Raw genomic sequence first — 16,806 nt, forward strand, 5'->3', positions numbered from 1 at the left:
TGTAAGAGCAATTTGTTCAGCATTTAAGACCTACAAAAGAAGTGTGGGTAGTAGCATTTGACCAATACAACCAAATGATATTAATAGAATTTTAATCTCTCTACTACATCTCCAACAAATTGTAACATGACTGCAGAGCAGCAGCTGCATTTCAGACTGTGATCTTAATTGCTTTTTTGGTCTATGTCAGTCATTTTTTGTGCAGACTTAAGATTCTGCAGAAAGAGGCAGATGTTGTTTTAGTTTGCGTAAGTCTCAGTACTGATCTGATGTCCAGACTTATTGTTAGCATTAGATGATGGTGGTTAGCAGAGCTGTTTCTAAAAGGATGTCTAACAGTATAGACTTGAGGTTTAACTTGATATCTTTAAATGTTTTTGTTTGTTGTGAGAAATATGATCAAGAAGAAACATATTTTTGGATTAGACAACACAAATTTCAAAGCTGACTGTATACAAGGCAAAAAAAAAAAAAAGATTATACTTCTGTAATTGCTGATGAAAAACTGCATACATAGGTCAGATAAAACTAGAAGTACTTTCTATCTGTACTCTGAGGAAGTATTGTGGCCTTGGAGAAATCTTACAATCTTGCCATTAATTGCAGCATACTGAAGAAATGGTCAGATAAGGGAAAATAATATTCTGCTACTTTCCTCTTATGCACTTATACAAGGTTTCAAGATTGTTGTTACAAAATGAAAATAACACACATCAATCATACTGTTTAAATTTATTAGGTAGAGATACAAAGACTTTCAGTGCTACTCTTAAGCCTCTGGTGGAAAAGAAACAACAGCGCATAATAATAATATATGGTAAAAAAATTGAGAAATATTTATCCATGTCACAAAAAGCAGAAGTTTCTATACTTGAGTAATTATAGGACAAAAGTGTCCTTCTCATGCATCTCATTGTTAAATTTACATACTGCTGTGAGTCCAGTCTGAATTTCCTTCTTAATGTCGGTAGGATTTCTGATCACAAAAGGAGAATACAGACTAAGCAATAAAAGGCTGCAGTGAATATCTAGGATCAGCTTTTTCCTTTTTCAATGAACAAGATTTTGGAGTAGGTTGGTGATAAAAGCTTGCTCTGTTTCTTGGTTTACTTATTTTCTATTTTTTTCCTTCTTTTGCTTATCTTTTATTTTTCTTTGCAATACCTTTCCAATCCTATTTTTCCCCATCTTGCCTTCACTGTCATTGTACCAGTTGCTCCAGTTTTAAATTGGTTGGTCCTTTAATACCTGATTCCACTAATGCTAGGGGCAGTCATTCCTGCTACGTATGGTATTTGAAATAAATAAAAGTTGAAGGCAGTTACTATGATCTGATATTAATATGATTAAGCCTAAAGGTAGCTGGTACAGTTAAACTGAACCTCCTCTTTTCCTTTCAAATGTTGGTTCAGGTAAGAATGCATGGAAAAGTAGCTAGGAAATTGCTTATAATGGGGTTGTGGCAGCATCTTCCAACGACTATGATTGCTCTTATGCTTCCCATTGATATATTTCTTCTACGTGATGTGATGGCATAAACGTTTCGATACACTGGAAATACACTGGACTTGTCCCTTCTTAAAAGAGCTGATGGAAAGGTCCTGCTTTCTGTGTAAAGTGGCATGACCAAAAAGCTGTCATTTCTTTGTTAAACCTTTCTTATGAGTTGAATATCTGAGACCACTGAAAATAGTGATGGTTAAGTATGATAGCATGTGGTCATCTGTATTGTTATTTTACCCTTGTCAGAATGTATCTGGACACCTTTGGTTGTGGATAGGTATGAAGCATCCTGTGTTACTCTGTTTTGATCAGATCAAAAAATGCTAAAAACATGTTCTTCTGTGACCAGAGAGACTTACGAGAAGAACACAAATCTGAGAACTAAAAGCCCTTTATTCTGTACTTGGCTGATCATAGCTTCCTTATGTGACCCTGGAGAAGTCACTTAATCTCGCTATCTGTAAAATATGGATACATTGTTTTCTCTTATTGGTTCTCTCTCATTGTAAATCATTCTTTTTATTTACCTTGCAGTGAAGATTTTGAGGATTAACACAGAAATATCTACAAAGTATTTAGAGATTAGTGTCAGGAATTCATAGAATAAGAATTCCAGGTGCAATCTGCCGTCATCAAGGGAGCATCTATGGTTGTGCATCTAAACTTTCCTCAGAAAAGGTGGTTTTAGCTTCTTCTTAGAATGTGTACTTTTAATCTCATCTTCAGTTTTATGGAATTGATGAAGCACATTTTCAAGTGCAAGTTAAAGAAAAACCTGTCCAGGGACTCTCTATTTACTAGTATAGGAGTTAGTAGCGTTGGGAAAAAAAAGAAAAAAGATGTTTTATTTACAAAAGAGATACAACCATCAGAGCGTATAATGGAATTTCAACTCTTTTCAACTCTTTCTGTTTGGAGGCACTAAAGTATTCTGATACACGGATTCTGATACTCTTCATAATTTCAGTACATTCTGGCTCATTAGCAATTAACATAAATTAGTGCTTGAGTGGAAGAAAATTATATTAGAGGGATCTAAATTCTTCTCAGATGTGTATACACAACAGTTTGCATTTAGCTTAATCATGGGTTTGGCATATTTCAGTGAAGGCAGAATGTAGATCAGTGTAATTGGGACTGATATTTTGTTCCATATATCTTGGCTTATTTTATTGGAGTGACACACAGGTTATAAATAAGGAACAGGAGGTACCCATCTGTGTGAAATTACTCATTTTATTTCTGATACAAGGTTAGTACTGCAAAGATTTGCCAGCAGTTTTTTTTTTCTTTTTTTTTTTTTTCCAGTAGGAGGTTAAAAATAATTGAAATCACATCATTCCTATGTTTGCTATGTTTGCAAAATGCTAAGTGTGGTGCAGCTCTGCTCACAGAGTGGGCTTCTGCTAATTTCATCCATCTGGAGGTACTGCAAATTGTTGATCAGAAGATTTCTTTTGTTGGCATATTCCATGTTTCCATTAGAAGACTCATCTGACATATGTATGTTGACATAACTTCCACATTAGACACATAAAGGTTTTAAGCTTATATATTTCAAAATACATAAGTTCACTCTGGAAAAGATGTAGACCATAAATCACAGTCTTATATTTCCAAATGACTAGAGCACACGTTACGTATTTTTGATTTTGTGCTTGCTTAATTTCAATAACAAAAGAATTTGTTTTGTACTTTAGAATGTGTAGTTGACCTACATTTCATGTGGATGTGTTTGCTTTTCCAATTTTTTTATGTCAGCCCATCAAAAAACTAAAATAAGAATTCCCTTATCCCTCATCCTTAACTTTAGAAACTACAGAAAAAAGCAATGTCAACAGACCCATAAAAGTCTACATGACTCAGCTGTTTAAAAGATAAATAAAAAGCAATGAAAAAAATCACATTCTCTAAATGTTGATTTTTCCATTCAAACACATTCTAATAAAAATAAAACTAATGTTCAAATGCAGTGTTTTGTTGAAACATGAAGTATGCTGAGGTTTGTTTGTATCTACGTTAATTCTCACTGTTATGGAATAACGTAAGGATATCTAACCAATCTCTCTCTCTCTCTCTTTTTTTTTTTATTTTTCCTTCCCCTAGTGAATGGTCTAATGACGCTTGGATTAACAGGTGAGCTTTACTTCTAAAATTCAAACATACATTTGATTTGTTCGTGGTAACTATTTAAAAAGCACTTCCATTCTATCTCATTTCAGTTAGTCAGGTTCATGCATTTTTTTACAATTGGTCTCGTGTATTGGTTATGTGAACAGAGAGTGGCTCAGTGTTTGCAAAGATCAGTCTCAATAGTGATGGTAAAGATGCAGAATTATTCATAAATTTGAAACCCTTTGGCCAGGGTTTTAGACAGAAACTCTTATGACATTGCATTGTTCAAGGAGGCAGATAATTTTCATACTATTCGTACTATGACTTTCAGAGATTTCTTACAACCTTCCAAAACATTAAAGTTCTGAAGAAATGCAACCAAAAATACCAAGGCCATAACAAATCCATTTAAACACCCCACTGAGAAGGAGCCGGAGTCAACAGTCAGTGTACATTATGTAATGAGAAGGCTTGTATTCTATTGAATTTATAGGATTATAAATCAAGTGATAGCAAGCTATTTAGAATACTCAGCCAAAGCAGCCAGTGTAGCCTAAATTTTGTAAAAGCATCCCTGCAGAATTCAAATTGCCAGGCATACATCTATCATACGTATCTGGTTGTCTATTCTGCCCAGTTTTAATGTTCATCTGCACATCTACCATTGAAAGATATAAATTTTTATCTGTTAGATGAATTGGTGGGAACATTTTAATAGTCAAGTTTCTTAACTATCGTGTTAACTTCCGAAGGATAAAATTACACTTTCCCTATTTCATAACTTTTACCATTTGCATTACTGGCACTGAACTGCAGTTCTGAATTTTTGTAATGTTGCTGAAGTCTTAACATCAGCCAGAAGAGCTCTAACAATGAGATGTGATGAAGTAGGTAGGGTCAGAAGTAATGGATTTATTCAGATGGTCCCGATTAGCTGTAGGCCTGAAGAGGTTTGTGGCTAGTATGAAGTAATAGACTTAGGGTCTTAGATGTAAAATAGACTGTCCAGTTATAGTCCTGCTGTTGTATGAAAGCAGAGTATTTTGTTGATCAGATGTGGTGGCTGCCTCTTAGTTGGCACCTGGCGTGACTGAGTCGGTGACTTCTCCAGCTAAAAGAATCAGCTGCTATAGTATGAATTAAATTGGCAAGGCATTCCTGCTCGGGCTCTGAAAGAAGAGCTCTGAAGAGTCTCCTTCATGGATTAAGCACTGTAGTGTGCACCTGGTGCTGTTTTACAATTACACATCTCATTTCGAATGGAGATGTTAGAATTTGTAATCAACAACTATATCATGTTAAGAAGTCTGAAACCAATCATCTTGCGTCTCTTTTATTGGGCTAAATATTAAGAATCTGTACCCTGTTGAGACTGAGGACTCTATCTAGATTCTCATGAAATGAAGACTTGCATGCTTTTGACCTTACTTCACTTAACAATACTTTTTGCTAACACAACATAAAATTAGAACATAGGAGGAGGGGAAAAGTTGGAAGGAACCTTGATTTTTCAGTCAAATTTCCTGAGTGACAGCCACAGATTATTACCATTTGTTGTTTATATGGCAGCTGTGAATGAAGTAACTTTTAGATGCTGGAGGAAGAGTTCTGAAAAGGGTAACCATAAAGCACCTCCTCCCTGCATGGGAGGAAGCAGGATTTCAGGTTTTCAGGAGCAGTAGGCAAAGAAGCTGAGGTAGGAACAAGGCAACCAGCTTTTCAGCAATGACAGAATCCTACTCTCAAAATGTAACTGATACAAGGAAAAGAAATATCTGCTCTCTGCAATGTAGATAGATAAAAATGTTCGTTCAAAAATTGGTGCAAGACTTCGTTCTACATAGACTTCCTTTCTCAGTGATTAAAAATGGACTAAATGGTCTGTTCTTCCTGCCTTTTCTCTTAAAACTAACTTTTCCTCCAGAATTCTCAAAGGGAGCCTCCTGGCACACAGATTTGCTAGGAGTACAGTTTTGTTGAGATGGGATTTTTTCCTCAGATTTTCTTTGGTTTAAAGAGAAGAAATGCCAATGTTTTATTCTAACTAGCTTACTAATTTAATTTAGGCATTATATTAAAAATTAAAGTTAAAATTAAGCAAGCATTTTTTAGTTTGCTCCAAAATTTATGTATTTTGTATGTAAAAGTAGAATCAAAATAATTGAAATGATAAAGGTAAAGGAAGACATATTCCAAATCAAATTAGATAATCAAAACAGAATGTTACAACCTTAGCAAAACTGAATACTTCAGCTACTCTGAATAAAAATTTTTCAGAATTTTAATTTTATAACAAAAGTCAAAATATTGGCCTTGTATTTCATTTCAGGTGTGGGCTGTATAAGTACTTTCAACTTTGACTCTAAATATTGTTGTGAAGTTGCCATTTTATATTGCAAAGGGTACAGGCTTGCTCATGACAAGGTTAATTCCTTCTTTCCCAGTAGCTGGTTGTTTGTAACATTAACATCAGATAATGGCAAATAATTCCATTAATGGATATACTAAACAAAAGTCTTAATTGTGATTGTGGGCTTTCAAGCGTTTAGTTCATAAGGTATACAAATCTTTCTGAAAGAGAAGTATATTTATAGTATACAGTTATTTCAATGAGACACATCTGTATAAGCTAGAGCAGTGCTTTCTACAGTGAAGGGCTGGGAAATAAAGGGCAAGGCCGTGAAGGAAGCTAATTCCAGTTAGCTTTTAATTAGTAGTGCTAGTGTTCAGTAAGAAGTTAGTAAGATTAGAAATTCAGAAAGATTAGAAAAGTGACTAGGTAGGTTTCTCTGTGCAAGGCCTAAAAGATGATATAGTAAGGTACAGTATTTTATACTGAGGGTTTTTTAGTAAACTTATGTTTTACATATTAAGTTGTGTGGAAAATTGAATGTTAAATTTACAGCAATTTAAGTGGAAGGCAGAATTATGTGAATGAGTGGGGTTTTTCTTCTTCTTCTTCTTCTTCTTCTTCTTCTTCTTCTTCTTCTTCTTCTTCTTCTTTTTTTTTTTTTAAAAAAAGAATCCATAGTTCTTCTATTTCAATGTTTGGGATTTAATGTGCTTTCTGACTTTACCTAGGTGCACGTCAACAGAGTAATCTCTGCAATGAATCACTCATGTTAGAAAAGTTGCCTGCCTGTGGAAAATCCTTTGAAGAGATGATGAAGAAAGTGGACTCTAAAAAATGGTGCAACTTGACGGAATTTATCATGTAAGAGTTAATTTTGATTTTGATACATTGTTATCTTCTTATAATGGCTGTCCTTTAATAAAATTGATCCTCCCAAGTGCCAAGGACACCTTAACACCTAGAAGGGATATGCAAGTTCTCTAAAGCAGAATGGTTCAGACATGTATTTTATCTTCACAGGTCAAGTTTGATAGATTTTAGCAATTCTGTTGAAGAAAAGGTTTTACCCTACTCAATATAAAATGTTCGCCATATTTTGAAGTCAGTGGAGGGAATTTTTGCCTTAGTCTTTCACTTGCCTTTACTTCTCCTTTCACTTACTACAGGAGTGAAAGTCAGAGAAATGTTTCATAAATAAATAATTCCATTAACAATCCTTTCTTTTGCATTTTCTCGTAGAGTGTCTTTCAGAACAATTTATATTCAATGCCAGATGGCTATTTTATCAGTACCTAATGAAAGCCATGGTATACCAGTCTCCCTAAAGTGTCTAAAATGTTTGTGTTCCAGATAAATTGAAAACCTCCTGTATTTGGTTCCCATTGCAGAGGGCTAAACAGTAGCTCTTAAGTCCCTGCAGTATGACCATGTGCTCACAGAAAGAAACCCAGTTCCTGACTCTAGGAGTGCACAAAATAAATCATGTTAGTGGAGATTAACTGATAGGCTAATGAATATAATTTGGTATTACTTTTACCTCGGTTGTGTTTATATTTCATTTTTATTTCAGTATATTTTATGCAAATGTTATTTAAATCCATTTTTTCTCTGAAAGCATTAAGGTAATGTGATTCCAGAATCATTCTACTTTGTTTTCTTTGTTGGTAGCAATGCAGTTTCATTCCCTGATTTCTCTTTCAATAAGATGACAATAATATTTTCCGAGGCATAGTTCCAGAAATCTACCTCTTGTGTGAAATTATCCTGTCCAAATGTAAAATGCTCTGTTGTACTGATACTGTTGCAGTTTGTTTCTACACCTGCCAGATAACCTGGGGAGAGTAAGCACCACCTGTTCTCTTTGAATGACTAGAAAGACCCCTAGACAGACAGTGATGGTGGAGGCATTATTATTTTCTTATCTCTATTCTTGGTTTGTAGTTGCTGGGGGTATTTAAACATCTTAAGCTGTGCACTTCAAACTCTGGTCTGGAGGAAACTCACAGTAATGTGAGTTCATGCAATTTGTGGCTTTTTTTGGCTTCATGGAGCATCTGCTTCTTCAGAGCATGTCTGCTCATGCATAATACTTGGTTTTCGGAAGTGCCAAGTACCCTCTACACCGATTGAAATCACAGGAAACTGCAGGTGTTCAGTACTTCAGAAAACTAGGTTCAAGTGAATTAGCTCTGGTGAAATACAAGCCAAGCTGAAACAGAGCTTCAGATTTAAAACTACACTAATGCAGTGCCCTGGTTTTGGGAGTGCTCCTGAAGCAGGGTAGCCACAGGTTCACTCTTACCACATCTATTACAATTTCCTTTAGCTCCAGATATGTCCTTGTCTCATATGAACTCTGATTGTGTCCCCTGTTTATTATCGCTTCATGTTGATCACGTAGATTTTAACTGGCTGACCATCAATAGACACAACAGATAATGAAGCACTGGACCTCCGTGCTACGCTGCAGCAGTTCCCTGTGTTTCTCTGCTGTTGCCTCCTGTATCAAATGTCCCGCCTGTTGATAATATTTCATAATCTGACAGCACATTAACCACTTAGATGCTGTTCCCTTTTAGCACTTTTATTTGCTGGTGCTGGATTACACTACAGCTCAGCTTTTATGTGTAGCTTCTTAAACTATGCAGCACTCATGTGAAAGATGCATGCATGCATCTCTTCAATTATGGAGAAAAGCAAGAGGAGATAACTCCTTGGTATGCATCTTGGTCCCTTTTGTGCCCTGAGGATGACAATAGATTCTTGCTCCTGTCTCTGTCCCGTGGCCAGATCTAGTCAGAGAGAGCTTTTGGGACATGTACAGTACATTGAAACCCTCTTCCTGCAGGTGGTGGAATGGCTGAAAATGGGCTCTTTGGCTACCTTTCATTGAGGAAATTTGCCTGTCCTGCCCTGATGGCTCAGACATCAGTACTGCGTGGGGTGTGTTTTATAATGTGAGCAGTATAACTGGCATTTCTGCCTATTGTACTCAAAATAACTTATGAACAGAGAAAACCCTAGTTACTGCTTTCTTCTCTTTGAGTAGATAGCAGGATGGCCTAAAGGACCTGAGAATCTCAAGGGGGTTATTCTGATCTTCCAGTACTCCGTGAATATTTTGAGATATTTCTTCCATCTTGCCCAAACTTCTTACCATGAATCCGAATCTGTCTACTATACTTTTAGGCTGTACTAGAAAATGGTGGAACTGAATGCTTGACAATACATTTTTTTTTCCTCATCTGAGAAGAACAAGGAGGGAAGAAGAAAGAAATGAATGTGTCACGTTCCTGGAAACGTTGTTAGTACAGAGCTATTGAAAGTCTCTTACCATATAGAAGCAGACTTGTTATGTAAGAGTGCAAATCTTAGAGCAAAGAGGAAAAGTGTTCGTAAATAGATGAGAAAGCAGAAATCCACAAGAAAAGAGGGCGCAGATTTCAGGGTGTGTGTAGAGTTGTATTACAGCCTTGGGTGTATTACTGAGTTCAGATTTTGTGCTATACAGAAATACTTAAATGTCAGGATAACTGAGTCGGATGTGCTGGAGCCTAACTTTTCTGTGATAATCATTGCAATTGGAAGTCAGCACTGGAGAAATTATTTCGCAGTGAACTAGCAACAAGTCGAGCAAAATAAGTAATCCAGATAAATTCTTTCAAAACGAAGTATTCACACAACCAGTAGAGAATAAGATCCTTGAAATGGAGAGCTGATAGTCAGCATGTTGGCTAATTGTATTGTAACTTCTCAGTCAGAGAAGTGAGCAGCGTATGTCACAGTGTTGACATTAGACTTCTGGATATTGCTGAGCTCAAGAGATTATTTTTTAGAGCTAAAGACATACTGTTAAAACTAGTTATGCATGTCATGGGAAAGGCAAGACCTGTTTTGATTTCTGTTTTGCTTGCACAATTTCTTCATCAAAAAAATAGCAGTTTCATTAAACGTAATAGAAAAGTGGTCCCTCAGAACTGAAAAAGTGTAGAAGTATTTATTTCTTTACAGTGACATGGATGTATCGATGTTCTACAGTGCCGCAGCCCAACACAGGGCCCCGACACCACAGAAAGCAAAAAATGAATAGCAGAATTCTCATTTTGCGTGCGTAAGCTGTGTTTATTCCAATATCTTCTCTCTTACATAGCCCAAAATTGCACTGAAATCTGACAAAGAAATATATCTACACCACAAGAAGAAAAGTCTTAGAATGCAAGTGCTACTAAATTTATTTAATAAATAATTTAAATTAAATACTAGATTATACTAGGAGCAACAATTTTAATATTGTAACACATCTAGTTGCAAGTTATTTTCCTCATTTTGAAGGAAGAACTGCAATTTTCCCTGAAATGATCTCCATCATAATTGTATTATAATCATAAATTTGAATTCATTGCTGATATCTTGTTCATATTGATGAGTTTCCTCCACTAATTGGATTATTAGCAGTGCAGTCAAGGGTACCTACAGGAGTCAAATATTAGACTCTGCCTTTGTTTAATGCAGGTGAAGAAAGGGGCAGCATTTTGCAAGCCTTGTGCTAAAATTGCTTCAAGAATTAAAATACTCTATTGGAAGATTCTTCTAATGTTTAAAGGTGACTGAAGACTCTTGAGTTCTCTTGACTTTCAATTAGTGTTAACAATTCACCTTGCCTTTGTCCTTTCTGATTGCGCTTCCCCTTTTGTATCATCTTCAATCCCTGTACCAGATATTCCTGCCTATTTCTAGAGAGTATTTCGTCTAAAGAAAACTGTAAATGTGATACTTTTTTTGTTTGTTTGTAGAACTGTGAAATGAAAATTAAACATTTTTGGAAAAATTATGTTCATTTTTCCCCTTGTGCAGCACCAAAAAAAATGCCAGCCTTTTCCAAATGCAACAAGAAAGATAGAAAGCAGTTTAAGAAAACCTATATATGATGTAAAAATGTAAACTATCACTTGTATTTGAAATTCTGTTTTAGAAGAAAGAGAGAGAGGAGAGATAAATTTGTTTGGGAATTTATTTGCTGAATCAAGTACTGATGAGGCATTTCTTCCCCAGACTACAAACTTATCATAAAGTTTCATGGCACTGTAGGAACTGTGCTAAGAACAGACATTATGGTTTGACATCATCCCTAATATGATAAACATATAGGCTAATGTCTTCAACTGTCTGGAGGAACACTGAGTGATGAGACTGCTTCTTTATTAATTTATCAGTAGCAATGATCACTTAAAATTCAAATATTTAGGCTTGATAATTTATAGTCTACTCTGATTTTAAGTCTAGCCTCCAGCAGTAAAATTAGCCGTCTTGGAACAGATAGGGGTTTAAAACTAATGTAAGGATTACACCTTCTTCATACAGTAATTTCTGCATGGCACTCTTCACTTGCAAAGATCTTGCAAAATTGGCTCTGTATCTTATATCAAAATATAATTGTTCATGGAGCTGTGCCACTAAAGATTGTGACCTTACCACCATTGCTCAAGCAAATATATCAGGAAATCAAAAATTAGGGCATGATGCTGCTTGACTCTGGACAGCGAAGAGAGCGTTGTTCTGCATATGAGCAGAGCAGACCAATCTCCCTTAGACATAGTTTAAAAGTGAGCCCAGAAGGTAATTTTATTCGCAGACATTGCTTTCAACAAAGAGCAAAGGACACCTGCGTGTTTTGTACGTCTTATATTCTCCTGCTGCACATTTATTCAGTTGTATCCTCACACATCTGGTCATGCCAACAGTCCTCTCTTAATCTGAATTTCCACATACGCATGCCAGCCTGGAGTTCATTGTGTAAGTAGTTCATCCTCAAACAGTTTCTCATGGGAACAAAGCAAGCTATGGCATGCTTTTCTGCAGCTAATTTGATAAATGCAATAAACTGTTAATAATTCAAGATACAAGAAATAGTTCTGAGTTGCAATTCCCAGTGTTTGAGTCCAATAACCAAACACTTGAGGGGAGAGACCAGCCCCAGGAAAATTTATTTGCTATTGGATGAAATTGAGAAATGTAGGGTTTGACTGTTACCTTTGCCCTTTGATTTAGTCATGTGTAATCTATTTCAATGTACGGTATTCTGTTATTTCCAGGCTACGTTGCTACTGCAACAGTCATCTTGGAAGTTTATAAAGTCACATACCTGTTTCTCAGGGGAACTCCCAGCCAATCGTTCTGCATTTGCCGGCCAAGGAATAACTGTGAATTCAAAGACTGAGAGTGAAATGACAATTTATGTTTTGGCAGAGAGTTTTGGCAGACTAACACATGTAATGAGAACTGGTTTTGCTGAAAGAATTAATTGTAACAATTTTTCCTGAGGTCCCTGCATTACCTTCAATCTCATCAGGCCTGTCTTTGTGGCTCCAGAGATCCCCTCGTGTTGCAGTGGGAGAATGGCGCTCTAATTCCTGGCAGATGATAGAATTTTTATTTTTCTACATATTCAAATTTGGGTCCTTACCCAAAAAGGAGAGGGCAAGATCTGTCTTTAGCTATAAGTTCGAAACTGATTCATGTCATTGTAAGGGTTCGTGTGTCTGACGGAGTTCTGTTTTGTTATGAGGATGATCCGAGGTCTTGTTCCCATGCTGATCAATCGTTTTATTTTCTTTACAGCCTCAGTGTAGCTTTCCCAGAACTCTTTATATCAAAATGAGTTATATAAACAGAAGCTTTAATAATACTGAAAACGATGAAGGAGATCCACCCATGTTCTGTACAGATGTCAAAGATTTGAAAAAGAAATTAACGAAAAAGATGTGTGTGACTAGAGCCAGATTTGATCTAATCTTCTGGAAAAATATCCCAAAGTTGTTGCTCAATTTTAAAGTCAATGGGAGTTTTGCCTGAGTTACAATTTCACTTAAATAAACTAAGCTAATTATAAAAGCAACTAGTTTGCAGAGGAATATTAAAGAAAAGAAGGTGAGATGATGTTAAGGTTAGTTGGAAAACTGAAAGGAACACAGTGCAAACCAAGATGAAATTATATGTCTCCAGTTCTTAAAGCTTTGAACTAATAACCTCTGATGGCTGCCTGTGTTATAAAAGCCCTCCAAACTGACTCATTTTCTTGGTCAGTTGTATAGGTTTTTTCATCTTCCCCATTGAATGCTGCAGGAAGTCTGATTTAGATCCTGATCATGATTGCATCCAGCTGCTGCTATCAGAACATCTGTAAAAGAGAAATGTACTGTGAAAATCTCAGAGAAACCACTGGGTTTGTTTTGCAGCTAAGGTGAGGCAATGACGGATGTGTAGATAGTTCTTTCCTGTAATGACATACATATCTCACAGTTAGAAAATGAATAGCTTTGGCTTGTTCTTTTCAACATTAGCAATGAAGCCTGAATTCTGTTTTTTGGCATGTGATTTTTCTGGCATGGAAGACAGAAGGAAACAAAAGAGTTCAGTTAAACAGGAGCATGGTATTAATAACGAAGAGCTTTGGAAACACTCTGTGCTCTTCTTCTAGTGTGGAGTGTTGTTGGTGGTCTGGCATACACCTGGCACCTACATGCCTGCAACTAATGTTAGTAAGGCACTTCTGGACATACAGGTTCAGTTAATAGGCAACACTAGTTACTGGGTCTGGAGGTAGAACTGGGGCTGCCTGGAGCTGGACTTTAAGTAGCTGGCATGCTATGATTTCAGATCCAGAGTAGTATTGGTTAAAGGAGTCTCTCTCTTCCCCAGTTGTGCCATGTGGGGGTAAAGGTGTGTATTTGCATTAGGATTTATATTCAGGTAGACAAACTAGCATATAGGTTGTGCCTTAGACAAAGTCATGGTAAAACACTGCAAATGAGGAATGTGCTTGCACAAGAAGAGCTTGCTGTGTTGTTGTTGCCTGGTATCCAGATTATTTTCTGTAATGTTTTTGAGTAACTTTCTATATGTTTGAAGACTAACTCTTCCACCCCACCCCCCACCCCCTTGGAGACTTATGGGGGAAGCGAACCCAAATTCCTTGTTTAGCTTGCTATAGCCCCTCCCAGTTTAGCCAGCCCAGACTTTGTAGAAGAACATTTTCTTCATTAGCTTAATGTCTCTGTGAAGGAAAGTTTTAGAAACCTGAACCTTAGGTAGACTCATATTTGTAGGATTTGTTTACAGTAAAGTATGATGCTCAGGTATAGAAAAATGGGGACTGTTGTGCTAGGATGCTAGCTAGCATTCTCTTTTTCTTTAGTAGGCTGGTTCTGCTCACTTGTTTTATGTTATGATGGATACAGATAAAAGCAAGTAGCATGGGAAAGCGAACTTTGGCAGCAAAAGCAGCTGTTTTTTTTTTTTTTTAGCAACATGCTAAGGTGGACACAGCTAGCCAGAATTATTCTTGGGTGTGGTGAAACCTAGAGCATTAATCATGCATGTTTCTGGAGGAGTGCTGAACTGGAGAAAGACAGCCTCCACCCTTTGGATCTTCCAAGAGCTCTTGGCATTGTGAGCCTACCTGACATCTGTCTTCCTCTGAGCTTCCCATACAGTTCTAGTTGCTGCATTTTTGCAACACTCAATGAAGTTTAAATTCTGATCTTTTATCCTTTCTCTTTGCCTCCTCCTTATTCGCCTCTTCAAATATCAAAACTTAGAGTAATTTTGTATTAAAAAATTCTCTCTAAAAACTCCTAGAGGGCTTAGTAGCAGTGGCAAACAGAGGCTGGTACTAATTACCCCCCAAAACCTATTATTTTCTCTCTGTGATTCATGCCTTTCTTTTCAAAAGCAAAGAAAAATAGCTTATAAATCAGGTGCTAGCAAGTAAAACAATGGAAAAGAATGTCATATTTGAACAATTGTATTGCCATCATGCTGGTGGCTGACAATACCACTTTTTCTTTGCAGGAAAAATAATGTTTGCCATGTATTATTTTAAAAATTGGAAATAAAAGAACTCTTCTGCTTGCGAAATCTCACCAGTTTGCTGGATGTGGGACCATGCTGAAATTATGTGCATTCACGCATTGTTTGGAATTAGCCAAGCTACAAAGTAAATGTGAAGTTCCTGTTAAGACATAGCTTTTCCCTGAATGTGGCTGTATAAGAATATCTTTAAGAGGAGCTGCTTTTCAGGTGAATCTCCATTATTTTCATATCAAATATATTTGCTTTGTTTTATATTGTACAGATGAGAGTATGTCCTGATGAATGTGAATAAAGCAGTCACTTTGAATTCAGACACCAGTTTATTTATCAGGCTAATAGCAAGAATAGTCTATTTATTACCACATAATTACTTTCTTCCTAATAGATGCAGAGGCTGAAATACAGTTATTTAATACAATTATAATTTTTCTCCTTACTACACAGATGAGGGGAAGATATTTTATAATACAGTAGACTGTGACTATTGGACAAATTATTTCAACCATCAAAATGTCTACAGGAACATTAATTGGCATCTCTTTTTTTTTCATAAATGGATGATGATTTCTTTGGAGTATTGACTGTTTCACTCCCACAGGAACTGGTGACCCATGTCCCTCCTAGGCATACTTATAAACATAAGCCACTTGTTTTCAAATTACAAAGCAGTGTCACAAGGTATACATGCAGCACTGAATGGATATATTTTTTTTTGGTTATTCTCCACAATTGTTTATTGAATTCTATAGATGTCTCTTTAGCTTAGTTCTAATTTTGGATGGCTAGGACTTAAATAAGTGGTTTACAAAATCACAGAATAGTTGGAGTTGGCAAGGCCTTTTAGAGATCATCCTGTCCAACCCCCTGCTCAAGCAGAATCAGGTAGAATAGGTTGCCTAGGACCTTGTCTAGTCTAGTTTTGAATATCTCCAAGGATACAGACTCCACAAGCTCTCTAGACAGCCTTTTCCAATGTTCAACCATACTGACAGTGCAGAAGTATTTTCCTGTGTTCAACTAGAATATCCCGATTGTTCCAGTTTTGCCCATTGATTCGTGTCCTATCACTGGACACCACTGAGAAGAGTCTGGCCCCATCCTCTTGACATCCTCCCATCACATATTTGTATACATTGATAAGATCCACCCCCCTCCTCCTGAGCCTTCTCTTCTCTAGACAGTCCCAGCTCTCACACTTTCAGCTTTCTCATATAAGGGTTTCTCTGATCCCATGATTGTCTTTGTGGCCGTTTGCTGGCCTTGCTTTGGTAACTCCATGTCTTTCTAACACTGAGGAGCCCAGAATTGGACCCAGCACTCCAGATGTGTCTCCCCAGTGCTGAGTAGATGGGAAGGGTCCCCTCACTTGATGTGTTGGTTGATGTGATGTACCCCACAAGGGCACATCTAGCTTATGTTCAATTTATTGTCCACTAGAACCCCTACATCCTTCTCTACAAAGCTGCTCTTGAGGGAGTTGTACCCAAGCCTATACTGGTGCAAGGGAGTTATTCCTCCTCCAGTGCAGGACTTTGCATTTGTTGAACTTTATGAGGTTCTTTTCAGCCCCCTTCTGCAGCCTGTTGAGGTCCTTCTGAATAGCACTGCAACTGTCTGGTGTATCAGCTACTCCTTCCAGTTTTGTACCATCTGCAAAATTGCTGAGGGTCAACTAGCTCCTGTCATCCAGGTCATTAATAAAGATGTTAAACAGTATTGGTCCCAGTGTTGACCCCTGGGGGACACTATTAGTCTCTGGTCTTCAACTGGACTTTGTGCTGCTGACCACAACTCTCTGAGCCAGGTAGTTCGGTCAGTTTTCAATCCACCTCACTGACTGCTTTATCCTATGCTTTGGCAGTTTGTGTATGAGGATGTTATGGCTGACAGTGTCGAAAGTTTTGCTGAAGTCAAGGTAGACAATATCCATTGCTCTTTCTCATCTACCAAGCCAGTCATCTCAT

At 37.0% G+C, this 16,806-nt stretch overlaps 1 protein-coding gene across 1 annotated transcript in view; it reads left to right on the top strand.

The window, feature by feature from the left end:
- The window catches only part of RAMP3 (receptor activity modifying protein 3), a 51,536-nt gene that overhangs the window by 14,573 nt on the left and 20,157 nt on the right, over positions 1-16,806 (top strand). Inside the window, exons 2-3 of the mRNA XM_062569608.1 lie at positions 3,610-3,639; positions 6,700-6,832. Coding sequence (XP_062425592.1) covers positions 3,610-3,639; positions 6,700-6,832 — 163 coding nt within the window. The remainder of the gene's footprint in view (positions 1-3,609; positions 3,640-6,699; positions 6,833-16,806) is intronic.

This window comes from Rhea pennata, chromosome 2, assembly GCF_028389875.1.
Source record: "Rhea pennata isolate bPtePen1 chromosome 2, bPtePen1.pri, whole genome shotgun sequence".
Lineage (NCBI taxonomy): Eukaryota > Metazoa > Chordata > Aves > Rheiformes > Rheidae > Rhea > Rhea pennata.